General features: G+C 36.9%; 1 protein-coding gene across 2 annotated transcripts in view; it reads left to right on the top strand.

Annotated features, from left to right (window-relative positions):
• LOC125074199 (protein FAM214A) overlaps positions 1-24,422 on the top strand; it is a 52,345-nt gene extending 27,923 nt beyond the window's left edge. For both annotated transcript variants that reach the window (XM_047685450.1, XM_047685449.1), the window contains 8 exons: positions 16,788-16,919; positions 18,137-18,247; positions 18,768-18,904; positions 19,975-20,106; positions 20,184-21,776; positions 22,129-22,420; positions 23,327-23,565; positions 23,919-24,422. In XM_047685450.1, coding sequence (XP_047541406.1) covers positions 16,788-16,919; positions 18,137-18,247; positions 18,768-18,904; positions 19,975-20,106; positions 20,184-21,776; positions 22,129-22,420; positions 23,327-23,565; positions 23,919-24,300 — 3,018 coding nt within the window. In that variant the 3' untranslated portion in view covers positions 24,301-24,422. The remainder of the gene's footprint in view (positions 1-16,787; positions 16,920-18,136; positions 18,248-18,767; positions 18,905-19,974; positions 20,107-20,183; positions 21,777-22,128; positions 22,421-23,326; positions 23,566-23,918) is intronic.
• The last annotated feature ends 245 nt before the right edge of the window (positions 24,423-24,667 follow it).

The following is a 24,667-nucleotide window of genomic DNA, read 5'->3' as shown; positions in this document are numbered from 1 at the left end:
AATATACATATGTAAATAAGTTATAAATTTTGTGGTAGAATTATCCCAAGAAGTTCCCTAGTGGGTAGAGTGGTGGTTTTCGCATATCAATGATGACGTAACACCATAAGAGTTCAAGTGTAAATTGAATTTCTTCATTGATATTCGGTTTTATAAAAACAATTAAACAAACGTAATTAGTATTAAGCAAGATTTGTGCCAAGGTTCATTGGTTGCGTCAAACATATCATAGACGAAACCCGTCTAGACCACTTGACGCCTGCAACACATCGATTTATTTAAAATCTATTATTAAACGATAACTACATTATAGCGCTGAAGCGCATTTCGTACACATGTCGTTATCAAGAACAGTATTGTTCATCGATGATTTAATGTTGCCTTTTCTCTAATGAGCGATTTAAGCGCTTGGTAAATAGAACCGGCTTCAGAACGTTCTATTTTCAGCATAGCGACAGCGTTTCTATGTCAGAAGGGCTCGGGGGGCTGTGACGTAAAAGTGCATTCGAATTTTAAACCGAATCCAAAACGTAACATGTATTATTTTTAAATGAAAATGAATCTTTTAGCCTATGAAATAAAGATCAAAATTCATTGTATTTAAATTAGACGCGGTTTACCTTGGCAATTTCAATATCAAATGGTAATATTACGAGGAAGTGGCGTTCTATTTAGAAATTTATGATATTGGTATAAAGTCCATAGTTTAATGTAATGTTTATTGCGTTGTATTGGCATGTGATTAACATACAAAGGTGGCACCGAATATATTTCTTTAAGGACACAGTGTTGAATCGCGCTGTTTTAGATAATGATTCACGGACAAAGAAGCGTATTGTGTTCCGTGCTGGAAAACAATCCAATCTGTTAACACTGTTTTGATAGATCGTTGAACTTGAATTTTATGTGGCGGAAATAGAGTTCGAATTGATTTGCTTTGCGATTTGAAGGGCGTTTTATTTTTTGTTTAGTTTAATGTGCTCAGCGTCTATGCGTTCCTGGTACATTTGCGCGGTTGCTAACAAAAACTACGTACTTTGGTTGGTAAGTTTAGTGGACTCGTGACGAGATTTTGTTTACGTTTAAAAAAAAAAAAAACGAAACACAGTTAAGCAACAAATACGGAAAATAATAAAATAAAGTATCACAACATTTTGTTTTATTTTGGTCTATATCTAGTTTAAAAACATTAAATACATTCACGCAAAAATATCGACTAGCTCTCAGTAAATAAGAACTATTGTTGTATATTTAAAACGTCCGTAGCTATATATTATGCTAATGGATGATCTGGGTCGTATCGGCCATGTTCTGGTAAATATTGAGATGGATATACGATTTCGCACATGCCGGAGCGAGATAAAGCAATGTTTGTCAACATACCAACGCGATTTTAAATTTAGAACTTGTTGGCTTCCGTGTTTTTTTTTTTTCAAAGATGTGTTGCTACATTCTATGACATTTCTAATTCTACATTTGTTTTGTTTTTTACGTAAGGGGTTACATAAGTTATAATTTCTCGTGCATCTATTATATTATTGACGCAATACCGTTGTTCTCAATTGCTTTGAAAAAATACTAAGTAATAAAAAAGTATACTTAGTACCCCATTCATCATTTAAACATTACTTAGTATTGTTGTGATCTAGCGGGAGGGGGGGGGGGGGAACTAGTATTATGTCAGGCGTAACGTACATAGTGTCTTAGATGTAAGGTATGGTTAGTTTTATGGGTGGTAGTAATCTATTATAAAAATCATTACGCAGTATAAAACAAAGTCGCTTACCGGTGTCTGTCCCTATGCATGCTTATATCTTTAAAATTACACAACGGATTTTGATGCGATTTCTTTTAATAGATAGATTGATTCAAGACGCACAATATGGTAGAGAAACACTGATCATTTTAGAGGCTTCTGGAGTGATGTTGTAAATAAACACATTTTTTGCGCTACCATTGCAAATGCTGGCTGAACCCTCAAGATCAAAATAATGTACTACAATATTGTAGACCATAAAAGGATCTTCAAAAAAGTCCGCGATGGTATATGTCTATCACTTAGGGTTAGCCCACAACAAACATTTTTACCCTTTACTTTTTTACGCGAAATAATGGCTTTTTTTTCGAAGCGATTTAAAAGAACACAGCATTAATCCTTATCCAATTAAGTACCTTGAATACATTGTACATTTAGTATAGTACTGATGTTGTAAGACATTCTGTAATATGTTTGGTATCAGCATTGCACCCGTGCGAAGCCGGGGCTGGTCGCTAGTACATACTATTTTAATCGCGTAATATATTCCGTTGTACACAGAGAAACCCAATCGGTATTGGTATAGTAATTATCTCGTGTAAAATAGTAGGGCTTTGTACAGGGCCGTTTGGATGGTACCGCCCACTCATCAATCTATTATCGAGCTGGACGTAATTAACGTAGGCTAACAATTTTAAATATACATCCGACATTATCGTTTTTATTTACAGCGGTTTTGAAATTAATTGAGTATTAATAAAAATAAGTTTATTTTGATATTATTAATAGTACGAATAATAAATAATAAGAGCCGAGATGGCCCAGTGGTTAGAACGCGTGCATCTTAACCGATGATTTCGGGTTCAAACCCAGGCAGGCACCACTGAAATTTCAAGTGCTTAATTTGTGTTTATAATTCATCTCGTGCTCGGCGATGAAGGAAAACATCGTGAGGAAACCTGCATGTGTCTAATTTCAACGAAATTCAGCCACATATGTATTCCGCCAACCCGCATTGGAGCAGCGTGGTGGAATATGCTCCAAACCTTCTCCTCAAAGGGAGAGGAGGCCTTTATCCCAGCAGTGGGACATTTACGGGCTGCTTATGTTATGTAATAGTACGAATATTTTAGTTGTGATAAAACAGTCAACCATATTTAGGCCTCTAATAGTAAGTCCTTTGCTCATAAATTCTGTAACTGTAAGAAAAAAAAAATAACAATCATTGCAAACCATAAGATCTAAGATAGTATAACCTTTGCGTCTGAAATTGAACTAGGTCACTGACTATTAAACCTGGATTACAAAAAAACAAATTTTGACTGTTTGCCGGTAGAATAATTGTTACTTTATATTAGCTTATATTATTTTTATAAAGTTGGTACGCAGACGTGCAACTGCTCCACCGAATGGTTAACCATTCCTTAAATCGCTAGTGCACCAACCTTGAGAATTAATGTCTCTTTTGCGTGTTGACAGGCACAGTGTTACCGCCAGTAAAAATTTGTTTTTTGGAACTAATATTTTGGAACTTCTACGAGGCTTATAGTCGACAAATCCAAACCCCCCCTCCTCCAGACTCCAGTCTTTGTCTCTTTCTATCCTGTTATATTTAAAATTATTTGCCGTTATTGTTTTAATTACTCTCAAACGTTTTTAATTTATTTAAAACATAATCTACATCGAAATCAACCTCGTTCCTGGGTAAACTCCATTTTTGTTCCGTTGTCTATCGTCTAATATACTGCTAATTAGGTAACCATATCGATATTTGTTAATGGCGACAAATAAAACGGCATTTATTTAATGACCCAATCGTAAGACGCTTCGTTTGTTTGTATATTAATTACGTTTCATAATCAAACGACGGCTTCGTGACCCACAGGCCCAGTGAATTATCGATTAACGTTATCACGTGTGGCGAATCTTATCGTTTTATCACAAGGGCGTGAAACTAATCTCGCTTTGATAAGGTTTTATGTTTCTGTCCGACGATTTATGCTATTTACGACGTCTGCCTCGTTGGTCTAGTATAAATATATGGCTGATCCTCCGGTCCTGGACTCAAACCTCAGGTCGGGACGAAAAAAAGTTTTTTGGTTTTTTCATTGAAATATTCTCAGTAACAGCTTTGGAAGTTTGAAGTGTGTACACTCCTGTGTCTCTGAAAGTACGTAAAGGTCCTGCGTGCGTGCGTTCGTTTACGAGAGTGAGGAATACTCTGCATTTGTGTTCGTGAACAAACTTGTGGTTTATAATATGTAATGCGTTTGTTAGTCTTTTCCTTTCGTTGGAAAAACGCGTTTACTCCACATGCTGTGGGGGGTACGTATATGCGTTATATGCGTACGTATTACGATACCGGAATACCTACTAAAAAAACCAGCGGTAACCACTCCGTTTTTTCGGGGGACGTCACAGGATCGCTTGCGCATACTACCGTGGTAGTTGGTTGGTCTAGTCTAGCCTTGAGTTAGGCCGCCGTGACCGAAATCGGTCAGGACATCAAGGCTCCCCCGACTTGTCATAGTAAGCATTAATGTATCTTTTACCGTTAAGGCAGCGCTCATAAGAAACGCATTCAATCGAACGTTTTTTTCGTCGAATCGCGTTACAAAATTGATCTCCTCGAATAGCCCTTTTATTTTTATAATAGTATCCTAAATCCATCATAAAGATTCCTTCTAAATATCGATGAAAGAATTTGTGTAATCGAAAAAAGTTACAAAGATTATCTCCTAAATACTCTCTCCTCTTTATAATATAGATGTTACTAACAGTAAAATCTAACATAGATGTACCTAACAGCACGTAAATGGCCCATGTTTGGGCAAAGTCCATATTCTGTCCTGTTGACTTCCACGCCGTTTTATTTTCGGGTTCGTGGTTTAGTGAATGAGTTCAATTTGAGGACATTATGATTGTAATATTTGTAGATGTGTCGTAATTTGTAATCGGTTTTAATGAGTTGTGAGTTGTGAGTGGTGATTTGAATTTCAAATACGTAAAAATAGGAACACTTGTATATTTAAGTCCAGTAGAATCAATGAATTTATCAAAACTATGTACATTACAGAAAACAAGCGGAAAGCGCTTTAAAGCTAATCATATATTATACGTTTTCATTTTTCAATAAAACAGTTGTAACAATAATTTAACAGATTTTGATAGTGTCCATTAACCATACTGTGTCGAGGTTAATAGTATTTTCAATCTTTATCTGAAATACGTAGGTATTTATTATATTTAATGATAGAAGAACAACACCTACGCATTTTGATACTAGGAAAACAGTTGCCGCAAGGAGCACTCAGAAAACGACCTTCGAATCAACAAAAAACGTGTATAATAGTTCATTGAGCTATCTCGAGTGTTCGTAAATAAGTTTTCCAGCAGACGACACATGGCGCTTTTTCTTTTTATATAAAACACCGTGTTTAAACACTGTGTCTGTTTAGAAGTGATTACAGTGTTGTTTTAGTTTTTGCTGATACGCCATGTTGACCAGCATACATCAGTGACAAGTATAAACTTTGTTAAGTTTTCCTTATCTTAAAGTCTTATCAATTAGTAATGTCCTGACTGATTTCGGGGACTAGCTAAGTGCGGAGCAGACTGCTGCCAAATATCATAATTAAAGTACTACTTGTAGCTCGCGTCTCCGTTCGTGTTTTAAAAGTATCCATCAAATCAAATCAAGATATACTTTATTCAAATAGGCTTTTACAAGCACTTTTAAATCGTCATTTACAAACTATATTAAATGAAGCTATCTCCGTTTCGGAATGTAGATTCTACCGAGAAGAACCGGCAAGAAACTCAGTAGTTACTCTTTTTCAACATCTAAAAATACAGTCATGTTAGTTAAATGCAATTATATATGTATGTTATGTCTCCTGCCTGGAAGTCAACAAGTATGTATCTCCATGCTTTTTTATCATCTACATATATAATCTTGTATCGAATAATAAGCCTTCTTTACAAGTATATTTTTACAAATGATTTGAATTTATGAAATCCTTCATCCTTCAAGCTTCTTTCATATAAAAATTAATTTAATTCGGTTCTGTGATTGACAAACTAATTCTTATCGTTTCTTCACGCTGGTGGCAGCTTTCCGAAACGGTGGTAGTATTTTAATATCGACGATTCAAAAACGCTTCATTGTTAAGTTTACACACATCAGCCCGCATTCGTCCACTGCTGGACATAGGCCTCTCCAAATGCACGCCACTGTGGTCTTTCTTCGGCAACTCGCATCCAGCTCCTGCCAGCCGTCTTGCGCAAATCGTCACTCCACCGTGCTTGAGGACGTCCTACACTACGTTTGCCGAGACGCGGCAAACGTTGTGAAGTTTACTTGAATAAAATTGATTTCATTCGATTTGATTTGAAACAGCATTGATTATATTAGTATAGATTTAATCAACGACAATGAGATGGACATAGACAATTGTACTAAATTTTACTAATATGATATATTCCTATCAAAAACTACTAAATAAATACACAAAGGTAGGCAGGACCATAGGAGGTATGACCATAGTCATACGGCTAATGTCAGACGGTAACTTAAAACCCAGGCATGAATTAGATTTTTTTATCTGTCGTGTTGTTGCGTTCCGGTTTGAAGGATGAGACAATGTAACGATTCGCTATTCCAACCATCACAGGAAAAAAGCCAAATAAACAACATTTGACAGCTAATTGACGCGATATCATTGGTCGAGAGCTTGATTAATCTATGATATTCAATACGGATTTGCGAAAAAATGGCGTTAGAAGTTAAATTAAAGTGGAAATAAGTATTTGAGTGTAATAATGTATTATAAATAAAGATATATTAATCATGAACTCTCAGTAGTGCACAATGTAGCTGAGTTATTAGCAAATCGCATGAAATACGTAAATCTAAGTTTTGTTTATCTTTTTTCCTACTTCCATTGGAATAAGGTATACAAGCACAAGGGATCTAAATTTTAATTCCTAAAGGTTGGTAGTGCATTGGTGATATTTATAACCTACCTAGATTTGGAAAAGGCCCTACCATTAAGTAAAATTTATGAGAAATTGATCTTATTGGGATTCCGGAAGGAAGTCTAGATAGACTGGTCTGGATATTATTAATTGTCTTTAATAGGGTTGTAGTTCAGACGTTTGTCGGTATGGTTTCGTTTTATATTAGGTCAATATTTTTATCTTTAACGCCACGATAAGAATTTAGTTTGTTTTGACTAAGTGCCCGTTCCTTTGTTAACTTTGTTATTTGCTGTTTTGTTTCCTTATTGCTCGCAAATATTTATGAAAAAAACTAAATGGCGATTTGAGGTTGGTCGTCAGGTGCTCGGCGTGAAAATTGGCGCGAGTTCAAGCTTGCTTTATACCAAATTTCATCAAATTCGTTTCAGTAGTTGGGCCATGAAAGGGCAACAAAAAGACACACAAACAGAGTTACTTTCGCATTTATAATATTAGTATAGAAATAGATTTTATATTTAAAAGAATTACACATTGATTATCTATGCGTGTCAAAAACTGGACCGCGATGTAAGTGCGTTTTGGAGCTGGGGGCAACGGTGCAGCATCCCCATCGGCAATAATCAAACATTCTTCTTTTCTGTTTCACTGAACTCTCTATCTATCGTCACTGATTTCACATCCGAAAGAAGACAAAGAATGTCTGTTCCCTCTTTCCACCTCGACCGCTGAATCGATGCAGATTTTTTATTTTTTATTTATTTAATAGGTAGGCGCAAATCCCCACTTGATGGTAAGTGATCACTACCGTCCATAGACATTGACGGTGTAAAAAATAATAACCATTCCTTACATTACACCAATCCGCCACCAGCCTTGGGAGCTAGGTAAATAGCTAATTGCCGCTGTCATGGTTCGTTAGTATCTGGTGACATTGAGATATCTTAATTAAACAAAATCAAAATGGCTGCCTCGTTACCATAGACGCAATGCTCCGCTAGTGTCATTAATCAACCAACCGTGGAAACTAAGCTGTTACATCCCTTGTGCCTGTAGTTACACTCAGTCACCCTCAAACTGGAACACAACAATACTATGGCTGTTTGGCGGTAGAATATCTGACGAGTAGGTGGTTGCTACCCACACGGGCTTGTACAAAGCCCTGCCACTAAGCAAATAAAAAACAAAACACCAAATAAATAATTTTGGAAAGTTTAATCTGTTATTATTGGCTCCAGTAAGACATTTGATTTACTATATTCGTGGCAGTCGTAATGTATACAAACCTTAGCTTCATATATTATATATATATATATATATATATGTTACTGTAAAACCTGGAACTAAGGTAAATCTTAAGATTTTCCAGTAAAACCTAAAATTTACCGATTATGAATGGTAAATGTCCATAAAACTTTAGGATTCGAAATTTTACCATCATGTCGGTAAATCTTAGGTTTTACTGGAAAATCTTAAAATTTATCTTAGTTCGAGCTTTTAAAGTAACATATATATTCCACGTGATTTTCATTCTATCACTACGATTATGTTTATATCTATATGTAATGAAACACTATTCCACTGAGCTTGTGTCCTTATTTTAATTCCAAAGTTTCGATGACAAATTCAAAATTCAAAACGTAATTGTTATGAGTCCGTAACGGATGCCATTGATTATTTCAGTTCTCGACCAATGAGGTGACGTCAATTCAAGGTCATCGTTGTTTATGTATCTTTTTGTTATAAAAATTGCCTGTAGTTGAATTGTTATAGTACAAAACTATAGTTTACATTTGAGTTGGTTCGCTGCTGGTTTATGATTCGTCGTTATCTTATCGTGTATGACTAATACACAATTAATAATCAAATTATAAAATGAATTGTGTCTGCGATTTCGTTCGAGTGGACTTTAGACTAGGAGATATCAATTTTAGACAGACTTGCCTCGGTTGTTTTTCGAGACAATAATTTGTTAAAAGTATACTTTCTTAATAACAAGTCTATAGGTTTAAGAGTTCAATGAATTCTCAGGGCATGTCCGAAGTCCTCTCTATAATTGCAATAGTCTATGGCAGGGCTGTCCAAACTACATACCTTTGCGGGCCATTTAAATTTACTACAAAAGCTAGAGGGCCGCAGAAAAAAAAATTATTTTATTGATTCTTAGCTAATTTATCTTTAGCAATCATATCAATATCAACATCAACATTCGTTGTTGCCAGGCGCATTGCATGAAGAAGCGACTTATCTGACAGTGAAGATTTATACTTAGATTTTATAAAGTTCATTGTAGAATATGCACTTTCACATAAATAAGTGCTGCCCATCATCGATCCCATTTTCAAGCCAAAATTTGTTAATACGGGGAAACGATCGCCAAGGATCTTAAAAAAATCCATTCCAGTTTCTGTTCTCCCCTTGTAAAATGGATCTGACTGTACGTCACATAATTCCAACTGGTATTCAGTCTTTACGCTTTCGATTTGAATTGTTAATGGACGCATAAATAGAGCCAAATCGCGCTCTAATTCTTTGAAATCAGCGAAACGCTGCTCAAATTCTAAAATTACCTCATCGATGTACTTCAGGTGGTCAGAAAAGTTGCATCCTTCAAAATTTCCCATTTCGGTGTAATATTCTTGGCAACTCGGAAAAAAAGAAAAATCATTTTTTTCCAGTGACGTTTTGAACAATCTCAGTTTACTTTTGAACCCATTCACATACCCATACAAGTTGGCTATATTGTGTTGTTTGCCTTGTTATTTCAAATTTAATTCATTCAAATGTTGTGTCATATCAGTTAAAAATGCTAGATCAGCAAGAAATTCAGGATCTTGCATTTTAGTTTCCATATCACTTGTATCAGATTTTATTTCATTTTTAAGAAATATGGGAATGTCTTTCCGTAAAGCGAAAAGCGCTGCAAGCACTGACCAGCACTCAACCATCGGATTTCTGAGTGCAATAGCAGATCCCCATAGCTTGCGTCAATTTCAGTTAAATAATTACGAAATTTACGATGACTCAAAGCTTTGTTTCCGCCTCTAATAAGATTAGTTATTTTAACAACTATTTTCATGGCATTCATTTGGCGCAAAGATTTTCCGCATAAAGCTTCTTGGTGTATGATGCAATGGATTAATGGGCAATCAATACCATTTTGTTTTAGAAGTCCCTTAAGTCCTGTAACGTTTCCTATCATAGCTTTTGCTCCATCGGTCACAATACAAGAACATTTTTGAAACCCACCGTATTCCATAACAGTTTTGTTAACTGCTTGAAAGATATCGCTGCCTTTAGTTGAGACACTAAGTTTAACATTTCCTCCGTGATCAAAAAATCTTTTGAAATACAGCGAATAAAAATTATTAATTGACCGATATCTGTTTGGTCGGTACTTTCATCCAAACATAATGAATAATATTCACATTTTACAATGTAATCACATATTTTTTTCGAAACATATTCGCCCATCTCATCTATTCGTCGCGCAACTGTTTGGTGAGATAATGCTACAGATTCAAATTTTTCTGCTAATTTCGGCTGCATGAAGCGATGAGCCATGGCAACTGCGCATTGTTTTATAGAAACTCCATCGCTGATGGGTTTTTTAGCTTTGGCTAATTGTGAACAAACTTCATAAGAAGCAGCCAAACTGTAATTGTCTGTATTTACTTTTGAAAAAAAAACTTGTCTATTGCGTTAGTTTTTTCTTATGCTCAGTCACAACAATTTTTCTTGCTTCACCGACGTGTATTTTATATTTTTCTTCGTGCAAAGTAGTATAATGACGCTTAACATTATATTCTTTACACACAGACAAAACTTGCATACAAATCATACACTGAATTTTATTACTATTGTTGCAAATAAAATAATCAAGTTCCCACTTCTCATTAAATACACGATGTTCATCAGTTAATTTTCACTTCTTCGTAGACATAATGTCAACTTTATTTTGCTATTAAGTGGCGATACGAACTTAGTGAAAACGAAAGCCTAACTAATACGGACACCAACAAATACTCACTCTACAGAAACAAAATACTTTCCGGGAATTCCCCGAAATAGTTAATGAATGTTACAAGAATGAATAAATAAATAATACTAAATATTGATTATTTGTTTTGACAAATAATTCTATTATCCAAACTATTTATGTCCAAAAGTATTGGCTGATTACAATATTCCGCGGGCCGCAAGAATACAAGACGCGGGCCGCATGCGGCCCGCGGGCCGTTGTTTGGACAGCCCTGGTCTATGGTAAGTAGTCTTCTACTCTCTCATGGTTAAAAAATAGAATAGTTTTATGATAGCTATAATAAAATGAATGTTACCTTGTCAGTGAAGTGTTTTTGCGAAACAAATGATTGACCTAGTTTTTTTTTTTAATAGATATGTGTGAAAGGAACCGAATTGGAGGTTTTAATATTGATGCCAAGCACAGAACAGTGATATAAAGGAATATCTATGGAAATTTTAATATACCTACTCTATTGTAGTCCCTTACGAGCACTTTTGAATCGTCGTTTAATAAGATTCATTTTAATTTAAAGAATAGTTTGGAATATAGATTCTTACGAGAATAACCGGCAAGAAACTCAATAGTTAGTCATTCTCTCGAAGTTAATGCATTAAACAATATACTATTAAAATGATACGATCTGTATAATTTTTTTTTTATGTTAGCGGTGGCAATCGTGCATGAGGCTCACCTGATGGAAAGTGACTACCACCGCCCATGGACATCTGCAATACCGGCCTTCCTGAAAGGCCGGCCAATTGCCGGCCTTTCAGGAAAGAGTACGCTATTTTCTTGAAGGTTCCCAAGACGTATCGGTTCGGAAAAACCGCCGGCGAAAGCTCGTTCCACAGAGTGGTTGTGCAAAGCATATCCAATGAATATCAAATCTACCTTTTTAATTTCAAAATTTATGTATAAACATACATATGATGGTACTGTACAATAGATATCATTAATAAATATTTTTAACAAATTATTCGCATATTTTAATAGTTAAATAAAACGGAAGTCTCCGTTTAAGGTTATTATTGACGAATCCAGCTGTATTTACCTTGAGAATTCCTCGATATTTTCGGACTTCAGTTCTCGTGATCACTGTTCATGAGCACGATACACAGTCGGCTTTCAATGAATTTATGATTTTTCAATAAAATTCGAAGCGAGTCCTTATAGAACTGCAGAACGCGATATGACGTCACTCTGCAGTTACGTCATCGTTTCAGTTATGTTAGAACTCACGTCGTATTTTTATTTCACACGTGAAATGAAAATTGACTTATTGTATGTGTGTGTTTTTAATGCCACTAATCACCTTCGGACATGTTAGGCTCTCATTTTTGAATAGTAGTTCTACTGTATTACTAAAGTAACTTTTAATTTGTTGTCGTGCTAACCGATTCCGCCCACGGTTATCAATCTCCAAGGAGACCGACCAATTACGCAGGACACATCAGAGCGCACCAGTGTGTGCGTGTAAATACAGGTGCATTCTCTAAATGGATTAGATCAGACACGGGTTTTCATGCTTTCTGTAGCATGGGTGCTTTATACTTTCAACTTCCAGACAGTATGTCACTAAGAATTTTTCGTCAGAAAAATCCAAGAGCGGTCTGATTTAAACCCATTATCTAACCTCTGGATACAACAACGAGGCCTGTTAATAATGTCATAAGTATATGTATATGATAGAAGTCATAAATAAAAATGATTAAGTTTAATCGCTGAGTCGCGATGTACATTAGGGCTGTTATTTATAAACGATTACTACACACGTTCAGAGCTAAAGTGTCCCAGTGACGAGGACACGTGAACCTCAAACGTGGATTGTGGCCTCAAACCGGACAAGCATCGCTGAGCTATCACGTCTCCTTGCTTCCGGCTTGGGCAGTGTGCTGGTATAAGCTCCACAACTTACCTTCGAGACGTGAGAACGTTTTATCAACAGTGGTAAACTGGTTGTTACGTTACACGCACCACAATGTAGTATTTTTTTTTAAAGCGTTGCATGCCATTTCTATAATGTTCTTAACTCTGTGTTTCGACTATTTTTATTAGCGGAAAGATTTCATAACTTTCTCGTGGGTATATTACATATTTAAATACTTTTTTGTGGTCTTGTTCTTAAATGTCAGTTAAATATTTTAACCTAATTACCACATGTTATGAATGACTTAATTTTTTAAAGTTATTGGTTTTACCTATTTGTATCAGCCTAGCAACTCGCGCTGGCTTCGCACGGGTGCAGTTTATTAATAGCGAAAATTATATAGCACTCAGCAATAAAATAGTTTTCTGTCTGTGATTTTTTTTTTAGAATTGGTTCATTAGTTTCGGAGATTATCTCCTACTTACAAACAAACAAATTTTGCCCTTATAATATTAGTATATTTATGTAGAAATGATGGATGACGTATGATTCTTAATCGAAAATCCGGGGTTCAAACCCAGGCAAGCAATGAAATGTGGAATACGCTATCTAATCAATCAAATAATATATGAACTCCAGGGAAGGAGACTTGACGATCTATCCCTGAATAGCAAGCGAAGCCGCTGGCGACAACTGAAGTAATCTTGTATTGAATAACGCCTCGTCTATGATTACAATAATGTAAAATATGGAAGATAAAGTGTAACAATGAAACGAAACTCTTTGTTTCCCGCTCGGTGGGCGCGGCCTGCGCTCACCTTGACCCGGAGCGAGGGAGATGGCTTCATTCGGTCATAGTTTAGTAAAACTAAAATTCCTATTGATAATCAATTTTATTGACACACTAGTGTTATCAGTTCGAAACGTTGCAATATTTAATGTAAGTTATGAAACCTTTTTGGTTCGTTTTTTTTTTTTTTTTAATTTAAACACGAAGCTAGTACAATCACTGTCAAGTGTAAATCTGATACTGCCAATGCGATTCTAACCTTAGATGACAAGAGATATAGTTTATCATGTTTATGTGATTACACTGGCTAACTCATATTTTTAACCTGCCGGGATGCACATTAGACATCATACAATACTGACTTAGGATAGGATTATCCTGTCATAATGACTTGCAATTAAACAATATATTATTTAATAATGATTGAGACTCAAATGAAAACATAGAAATAAAAAGTTTTATATTATTAATTGAATAATAAGTAGAATTTATTTTGAATCCATACTAAAATAACGAATATTCCATCCAAATGGGATCAGTAATTTTAGAGAAAATCGCGGACATACAAACATACATACGTACGGGTCGAACAGATAATCTGAAATTTAGTTTACTAGATAACCTGCATGAGAATATTACCAAAATTCTGTTGCAATGAAATAAATAAAATAAAAGCTTAAAAAAAAAATAGACAATAAATTTGTTGATTTGTTTTTATTACACAAATAATAAATAATAATAATTATTATAATTTATTATAATTTATGATATTCAATACCCGCCTTTTTACATGTTTTGACAGATAATAAAGACTAACATACTTTGACCTACATTCGATGCGTACCCATATTCAGCCTAGATTCGCTTCAAGCGCTTTACTGTTCAGTGAAAGGTAGGTAACTGGGTCGCTGCAGCGGCACAGTTGTTCGAGTAGTGTTCTATTTTTAAAACTGTGGCGTTGGCAACAGCTCTACAAATTAGGGCATGGTTGCACTTAGGTTTTAAGAATTAATACTCTGTGTACACGCGACGTCGTAGGCTTTGTTCTTTTAATGTTTATTTTTTAATGTAGCTTTAGTGTTGTTCGTAGCATTTTGATAATGAATGAGGTGAATGAAATAATGAATGAATTTAAATATTGTTAATAATAACATAATTTTATTTTGAATTTCCCTTAGCGAATGCAATTTTTTTTATTGTAATTTTTGGCAACGATTTCCATTTGCTTTGTTTGGTGTACGGATTTTTGGGAGAGTCGGCTCTCTAGCCCTCATTCCACGTGCCTCCGGCGGGTCAAGGTTGTTCTGGTTTTGAGGTCGGGTCGTATTAACTGGCTGGTTAATTCGAAATCTCTTCATTTTCTTATTTTGAATAAATTATAGTTAGTTTATTATTATTAAAGTATATGTTATACGTACCAAAGTACTTCATGCTTAAAGTGTAGGAGCTTAGCTGGTAACTACGGCACTTGCCTGCGGGTCGGGTGATTTAAAAATGGCAATATATGTTTGTCGATCTTCTGGGCTCTCTTGGCAGAAAATAATAATTCTTGATGGAATTCCAGAAGGAAAATCGAAAGTTCCTTCACTGGTTCGTTGTGTGCAATTCTGCTTAAACGTTACCATTGAACTATTGCTCTAGATATGTGTCTAATACATATAACAGATTTTTAAAAATAAGAACGAATTTCTCGATTCGATTGTATTTTTTTTCTTATGGCTGTCGTTTATGAACCGATTTGAAATACTCCAAAGTTGAAAATATACGAGTGTTTTTTTTTATCGACTTTTTATATTATTTTATTTATAAATTATTTTCTAAGTGCTATTTGAAGTCGTTTTGTTTTGTAAATAATTTTGTGTGTCAGTTGTAATACATGAAATTGTTTCATTGGTCGTTTTGGTTTTATTAATCTGCATGGTAGTCGACCAGTTAATCCATAATGTCGTAATCTCTGTTATGTGACTGTGCTCAATATGTCGTTTCGGTATGAAGCCTTTTTGACAAAAAAAATCAGCCGCAGTTCGATGTTTGGAATCTCTCGGTGTAAACCGGAAGTGCCTCGTAAACGGGCTCACGTATACGAGTCTGCACTATGATATCCCTTGAGTATGTTCGGGCCTTGACGCTCACCATGGCATGATCACGTGCCTATCGTATAGCGTATATTGAATCCCCCCTCCGATAGTAATTGTGATGACGTCACGTGTTCTTTCAAGGTGCTGGGCTACTATGTCTGTAGGTTTGTTTTATCAGCTGCGGCAACTTTGCATTCTTTCCATCAATATTTTATTTTTAAACTAAATTAAGAAGAAAACATGTTCCAAATAAAGAGCCCGTATGAGTATCTTAGAATCTATAATAATTTATACTTGCATATTAAAACTTGTAAGACTGATACTTATATATATATATGTACATACATTTAAAACCGTTTATGGCGACATCGTTTAGAACAACATATCGGTTAAAATGACCAAAATCAAAGGTCCCGGCTGAATGCTATATAACTTCTTAAGTTATATAGTCTTCTTCTTAAGTTTAACTTGAGTCTTATAAAAAATATTGCTTTTTACGACATTGCTTACTACGACATACCGCATTAAACGACCACATTTGGCTAATGTTTTCGAAAAATTATATCTGTAGAACAACCAGCTGATCCGTATTGTAAGCAATTTGAATAGGCAAATTGTAATTAATGGTCAATGGCCATTATCGTAAAAGTCGCAAAAGTAAACACGTGTCGAGTTTAGGCACAAATGAAAGGTTTAGGGTCTTTTGTAATTCTTAGAAACAAAACACACGCATTTGTACATGACGCACCAAAACAGTGTTGAGTTAATTGTGAAATTGTTAACATGTCGGGAGCAAAAAGAAAGCAGATTAATATCGAAAAAAAGTCGCGTATTATTTCAAAGTTGGAGAGCGATATTAATTTTAATAAACGTTGTGATTGAAATAAACGAAATATAATTTAATTTCATACATTAATATATTTTGTCTATTAATACCTATGACCTACACATTAAAAAATAAGCATCACCGGTTTTTACGACTCAATATGAGTAGTCCCTTCAATGTCTTTATAACAGATTTTGACTGTATATAACTTTGGATGGTTTAATTTGTACCCGGTGACGTAGCCGTCGAAAATTTTTATTACAAAAAAAAATAAAGTTCATACAATTCTTATTTCGCCAATTGTATGAAGTCGGGACGGACAACTAACCATAGTTGGTTAGCTGTATTTAGTAGGTCACACCTACTTAAACACACACAAAAAAAATAGATCAAAACTTATATAGCCGTTTAGAAGTCTTCAGTGACATACTCAAATAACATAATAAATTAATTTTCATTTCATTTACAGATGCACAGTAACGAACCTCCCCCAGCGACGGGAACGGGGCTGCTGCTCCAGCTGGGCCGGCTGGTGGTGCGCGCACGCAGCTCCAGCCCCGCGCCCCGACGCCACCATATCAACCCCTCCACTAGCCAACAGGTATATTATATCTTTAGACCTCTATCATACACTTTTAAGTCTAATCTAGACTTAGTTTATAAGGATCTTGAGGTCCTTGTTTTAAATCCTACTTATACATATAATTTTTTGGGTATTTCCGTCTATTCGTCATCCTCAAGTTTCAAATAAAACTCTCCGTACTCAGGAAACCTCGTAAAGCAGTTGTGTAATCCTCCACGCCCTTCCCTGACCACCTGGACCGAAATTGTTTTGGTCGACATCATCAGCAGTTTTTTTTTCAATTTAGAAAGGGCAATGAACTATATCGTGTTCTGATTTGAAGGACGAGTGAGCCAGTTCAATTAAGGGCCCAAGGGACGGAGCAAAGTAGGTCGCAAGACCAGCGTTGCATGCCAATTTTAATATGATAAAACTGTTCTACTGCTTGTAAACATATCTATTATATAGTCCAAAAAATATTATACAGCTTGTTAATTTTATATAAATTTATTTTGTTGTATTGCTATAGATCTAGTTTATATGACTTTACTACCAGGTTCCAAAGGATGTAGGATCCGATCTTGGCAATACCGGATCGGATCACGTAATCTCAATACATTATGTGACCGGTGGGAGGATATATTTCACTGTCCAAATATCCTAACGTCTGTAAGATATCGCTCAGCGATAAGATCGCCCGTCGTACCGAATTATATGTTTCTATAAATCTCTTTGATACTTTAAATCTTTTTTCGTTTATTTGTTATACTCTAACATTTTAAACGATCATTATGAAATTTCGTACGTCCATGTTCATACGTTGTTAGTTTACAGAAATAATAAATGAATAAATATTGGACAACATCACATACATTACACTGTTCCCAATGTAAGTAGCTAAAGCACTTGTGTTATGGAAAATCAGAAGTAACTTTTTCTACATCGAATCGGCCGGGAATCGACCTCGGGACCTTGGAGTGGCGTACCCATGAAAACCGGTGTACGCACTACTCGACCACGGATAAATGGTTATAGGGTCTGTTTTCTCACATGGGCAAAGCCGCGAGCTTGAATTAGTGAACAAATAAAGAATTAGTAGTAAAGGAAGATCTCAAGATTGATCATGTCAATTTCCACGTTAGATAGATAACTCAAAAACGATCTGCCGTAGTTTAGAGGATGTTCTTCTAAATTCGCCTTTATGTCTGAATATAAACAATGGATGGTTCGTGATCCTTGTTTCGTTACCATTTCAGGTGATTACCCAACCGAAGCCGGAGACGGACGAGCCCAAACCAGCAGTCGAAGCTCAACTCAACAGCCACGTCCACGCTCTATGGAATGACCAGATACCCATCTGTATTGAGGTATGTTCGTAAATCTTCACCCAGTAGCTGTAAGTAGTAAGGTAAAGCCTGTAATTGTTCCACTACTGAGTAAACCAAGGCCAAATAGCTTTGAACCTTATTTCACGATGCTGATCTAATGCGGGTTGGTGAATATTATTGGTTGGTTATTTTATTTAAACATGCAAGTGTTTATTTCGTGGTGTTTTCATTTACCACCACCACATTTATGGTATTTATGGTATTGGTATATTAATCTTGGGTTCAAATTCGCCTATCCTGTCTATTGGACTGTCTCGCCTATATCCTCCACTATAGCCTCTCGTTGATTCTGTATATTAGTATTCTAGACGATGTGTAGTGTTGGGTCACTTTTACGAATTCTAATATATTATAATAAAATATACCTATCACTTAGAGGTAGAACTAGGCAAAGGGCTAAGTGTTAAGTGCCCAAAAAAGACAACTTTATTTTTACAGGAAAAGTCAATTCTATCACCAATCTTATCCATTATTGAAACATATCTGCACACATCTTCAGGTCCTGCTGGCTCCGGATTGTCAAGAGTGCTACGCCTCCCTCAGCCGAGTGGAAGAGGAGGGCATGTATGACAAACTTCACACACAGCAGAAGGCATTGCTGCTCGAACGATGGACTATAAGGACTATTACTAGCAAGTAAGTTTCAACGATTTGGCTATTATTTTATACCATGCAGTTCGTTGGCCGGTCAAATGGACCACTTGACTTGAGTCGTCACCGCTGCCTAGTACACATAGATATTGGTACTAAGCTGTGCAATATATATATTGTTAGAGTGCTTAAATAATAATCAAAATGAAATAAAATGATTGGATTTAATGAAATCTAGCTTTTATTTTTTTAAATGTAAGTAATTTTTCTAGGTAGGTATTAAATGGATTTACATCCATTCAGCCAGCATTTGCCCCGGTTGACTGGTAGATAGTGCCTAGAAGGCGTTGACTCAGCCTATTGTCCCGTTAAATGATTTTGGGATAGTAAAATTAAATAAACCTCCTATACTTATAAAATCGTTAATCCGACTGTATATTAACTCACAGTCAAAAATATTGAGTCAAAAATTCTTTGGACTTAACGGTGGAAATTGGAGGGGTGACTTTGTATGAAGGTTACTGACTAGTGAATAAATTAAAGATCCATTTGAAGGGCAAGTGATTTTTTTGTAATGAATCACACGTGGGTCAGAATATCTTGCATACGTAGACGATGACGTAGAGCGATGACGTCAGAAGAAATAGTTTATACTCCTCAGTGCCATATAGTCTGCGGGTTGAAGCACTTTGCTATTGTTAGATTAGATACCATTTAATGTTTAAAGTCCTAACTTTACTTGGTGTTAGAGGTCTGTGCAAACTTGTTCAGGTAGGCACCACCCATACATCAGATATTAATGGTTAATTTACAGCGCCCATGTCTATGGGCGGTGGTGACCACTTACCATCAGGAGTCCCTATAACTCGTCCGTCTTATTTTACATTTAAAAAAACTGAAGACTTTATTTGGTAACAATGTGAATTATACTATCAACATGATTTTTTTTTTTGTGTGTGTATATTTTTAAATTAATAGTAGTAGTTTATAAGTTCAATTTAAACATACTAAGAGCTCAATTTAATACTTTTATGAAATAAAGGCCATTGTCATCATGAAACTGAAAAATATAATATCTAGTAAGTGAATGGGTACAAATGGCGTTTTTCTTCCAGAAGCCATGAGACACCGTCGGCTATTACCCCCCACTGGTTACTAAACGCGGTTCGCTCCCAGCTCCACTTCTCCCAACTGTCAGCTTGGAAAGCCATCATCAAGAAGACCGATGACAAACCTGCTGAGAGAAGGTAATTTGAAGATACACTTAATCATAAATCTGATACGTATTTTGCCGTATTATTAAATTTTAAATATATATTTTCAGGAGAAAGCTGAGCCGTGAAACGTGCAATTTTAAAAAAATAGAAGCAAACTGTGACGAAACAGATCTCGAAGAACGCAAGTTAAACGTCGTCTACTCCATAAAAATACCGGGGGAGAGCTACAAAATAGCCGACTTCCCGAGACCACCCAATGGCCACAAGTTTCCGGTAACGGATATCGGGAACAATATCTATCTGAAAGTGGTCTTGGAAAGTCTGCCTCGCTTAGACGATATACCAGTAGTTAAATGTACCTGCCAGAAGAGGAGAGCCAGAGAAGAAGTGCCTAATGTGCACGACGAGCTCGTGGGCAAACTGAATGATCTCACATTGGGCCCAAGGAACACCAAGTACCCGTCCGACGCCAACATCGGATCGAATGGTCGACGTATATCTATCATCCCCAACCAAGGCATCGAATACATGTACTCCTGTCTCGACAAAGACAAGAAGATTGTCGATGACAGGATGTTGACGCCGTGCAGCGAAAGCGGGAAGCACAAATGCAGTTGTGACGACGAATCCGACGACAAAACCCACAAAACCAACTCCTTAAACGCCCAAGAAACCAAGAAGCTAGACGAACGGAGACTGAAAGAGATAGCTAAATACAAACGCCGTTTGAGAAAAGAGAGTAAACTAAAAAAGTTATGCGATAGTACGTCGTCGGAAGGTGACGGGCTAAAGGCTAAGGAAACACATACGTCCATACCGATATTACAAGCTGCTAGATTCGATAGATTCCGAGCGATTGGCTGTTTCAGAAATCAGACTTATTTAACGCTACCCGCCAGTCGCATCGAGAGTAGATCGCCGTTCGTTGAAACCATGAGCATACCACCGACCGAGTTCAGGAGGACCAATACAGTGGCAACCCAGACGGAGGACATGTCGTGTCAGTGTGGCAACTCGCTCCAGATGAAGTGTGTCGGGTGTTTGGACAGGGGAATGGTCAGGTCGCAGGGAAATTACAATTTGGCGTCTATAGAGAGCGGGGCGAGGCGGAAACGCGAAGAGGACGAGAAAGCGTTTAAGAAGCATAAATGTGATAATATTAGCAGTAATTCACAGTGTGATATAAGTTTAGATAATTCTAGTGATAAGTGTGACGGCATTATAAAGAGGCCAAAGTTGAGACGTTACTTCCCGATAGTGGACCGTATCGAGAAGGTTATAAGTGACAGATTCGCGCAAAACAACGATATACAGGAGTTAAATTTGAGGGACGATGACACGGTTTTCTCTATACCGAAACCGGAACCGAAACGGCAGAAGACGTTCTCGATAAGCGACGATTACGTCCTTTACGAGAAATGTGACTACGGTACCTTTGACAAATGTGAAGTCGAATCCCCTAGGGAGGAAATTGAACAGAATGGCTTTAAGTTTCCCGATCCTAAAAAGGGTGGGCCCGATAATCAAGTGCCTTCGCCCACGGAAATGGATCGATTTCGATGGAGGTTTGATTCTGCAGCATCTATGGTGTTTCACAATAAGACGGGACTCCCTCTAACGTCGAGTCCCGCCCCGTTGAGAAGAGGAAACAATTGTTTTGATTTTGATGATTCGATTAATGGCGTGTCTGGTATTAAGAGGTATGATTGATTGGTTAATTATTATAAGTTATAATAAAAAATATACGTAATAGTTAAATATATATCGACCTGAAAAAAAATATCCAAACCTTTTTACATGAATAGATTCTTCGTCATTTATAAAAACGTTGAATAAAAATGGTCCCAAAAGGAACCCATGTGGGATGTCTTTTGTATGTGTTATGTCTTTAAATACAATTTGATTTAAATTAAAACATGTGCACCCAGATCATTTAACTCGAGATACTGTATATTTTTGATATTTTTAATAGAATCACTATCACCTTTAAATGTTCAAAGGCAAAATACATTCCCTGTATGGAAATGCTGATTCCAATATTTCCCATTGCAGTGCGCTGTTCCACCCGATCTCGCCGCCTCCCCCCGCGCCCGCGTCGCCCGCGTCCCCCGCGCGCGGGCCTCCCCCCCGCCGCGCCGCGCCCCCCCGCCTGCGCCTGGGCCCGAGCACGGGGCTGCTGGGCAGCTTCGAGGAGTCGGCGCTGAAGGGGCGGCTGGAGCCCGTGGCCACGGTGCAGGGCTTCGCGGCGGAGCTGGGCGCTTCGGGCGCCTTCTGCCCGCCGCACCGCCGCCTGCCCGTCACCGTGTTCTTCTACGCGCCCGGCGGGACCAACGCGCCCTACATGGTGAGCAGCAGCTCGTGCTGACATCAGAACCTCTGAACTATTTATATCCACTTTAATTCTGCTCCCAAAGTTTTGATAACTGTATCGCCGACGATCAAAACGCCATTTTTTTTTTAAATCTATATTATGTATCATAGATCATTCAAGCTCTCGACCAATGATGACGCGTCAATTCTTGTTTGTGTTCTCTTTTAGCTGGAATAGATATACGTTTTCTATACTCCTTGTAATGTGTTTGCAAAATTTCCTGGTGATCGGATTAGTAGTTAAAAGGAATTTATAATATTTTACCTTATACCATGTCAACCATATCAACCATAACAGCTTGAATTTGCTATGAACAATGTTGCCAACCGAACAAATACAGATAATACTTCTTTGTTCTCGAGTTCTGTTTTTCTTATGATTCGAAGACTTTTGAATTTCGAAGTCAATTCGCTTTTATTTACTTAGTAATATCAATAATAAAATATTATCATGACTAAATTATATTAATTTCCAATACAATGCTTTATAAATAACATAGCTGTTAATAAAGGCTGATTAGAAGCGATGACTTGATATTATGTTGTAAATCTGACTCCGAACGTACAGTTCCAATAAGTCGGTGTGATATTATAACAAAAATCAAAATCAAAATATACTTTATTCAAGTAGGCTTTAACAAGCACTTTTCAATCGTCATTTAACAAACTATTTAAAGTAAAGCTACAACCGGTTCGGAATGTAGATTCTACCGAGAAGAACCGGCAACAAACTCAGTAGTTACTCTTTTTCAACATCTAAAAATACAGTCATGTTAGTTAAATACAATTATATATGTATGTTATGTCTCCTGCCTGGAAGTCAACAAGCATTAACTCCACGCTTTTTTATCATCAATATATAACGTAACCACAACTCCAGGGCCACATCAACCTGGGTCCGGGAGGCTACCGCGTGGCGCGCTCGGGCACCGTGCAGGTGTCGCTGTTCAATCCGCACGGCACGCTGGTGAAGATGTTCGTGGTGCTGTACGACCTCACCAGCATGCCCCCCCTGGCGCGCACGTTCCTGCGCCAGCGCACCCTGTACATGCCGGCCGGCGCCGACCCCCCCGCGCCCCACCACATGCACAAGTGGCTCCGGTACCTGATTCATTTGAGGCGAGTAATATAGTTTATGGTAGAATAATATTTCTGAAGTTTAAAGAAGAAGGCTAAATTTTGAAGCCTCAAGTCAGGTATGTCGGACTCACGAAGTAACGCAGTTCATCCTTCGTCTGAACTCACTTCGTCGTGTCCAGTCGCATAAGATAGAGATAATAGAGTCTGTGTACATATTTCATAATATCTCCTGCAAGCCTTGAAATTATACATTAATATTCTCTTGTTGGTGGGACTGTTGCCAATGTCTCCCTTTTATATAAAATAATAAGAAAAAACAAATGTTCCAATTTTAAACTATTTTCAGTTTTAACTAAAATAATGTAACTTATTTAATTATATTTCTATTTCAGATTTATGACTTCAAAATCTGGAAAACTGTACCTGCACACCGATATCAGGATACTGGTATCCCGTAAAGCCGACTTAGATACGGCTACCGCACATTCCGCACTATTCCGCCCTCTGCCGACCAATCAGAACAAGGACGACGAGGTCGCGTCATCGTCGACCAATAAGAGCACAGAGCGCGACGGCCGAAACGCTTCGGACAATCAGAAACCGGGACTATTGACCAATCGCACGCCGAACAGAGTTTTTGGCGGTTGCAGCGATTTCGATACAGAGATAAAGAATGAAATGCGCGAATTCGGTTACGAGAATCAAAATGGCGTCTCGTACGAATTGAGAAGTTTCACATACGCCCCAGAGAACCCTAAATATTCGCCGCGATAATATTGGGCTAGTTTGATGGACGTGGTGTATTTGTTTTTTAGTGCCTGTCGATGTATGTAATAATTTTTGTGTTAAAATATGTATGTACTAATGAAAAGAATATATTTTTTGGTTTTTATATACCTTCGTGTTTGATTTTAATTCCATATTTGAAAATTTAAAATACAGAGTAATGTATGTGTAGGTAGTTTTCAAACATCTTGTGTCTGTATTTACACTGCCTTAGTTACCCTTCAAACCGGGAAACAACAATACTAAGTATTACTCTTTGACGGTAGAATATCTGATAAATGGGTGGTACTTACTCAGGTTTGCATAAGGATCTACTTACCAACTAAGTACTATTAATTATATGCATAATTATAGC

The sequence above is a fragment of the Vanessa atalanta genome, chromosome 27 (genome assembly GCF_905147765.1).
Source record: "Vanessa atalanta chromosome 27, ilVanAtal1.2, whole genome shotgun sequence".
NCBI lineage: Eukaryota > Metazoa > Arthropoda > Insecta > Lepidoptera > Nymphalidae > Vanessa > Vanessa atalanta.
This window is presented reverse-complemented; position numbering and strand designations above follow the sequence as displayed.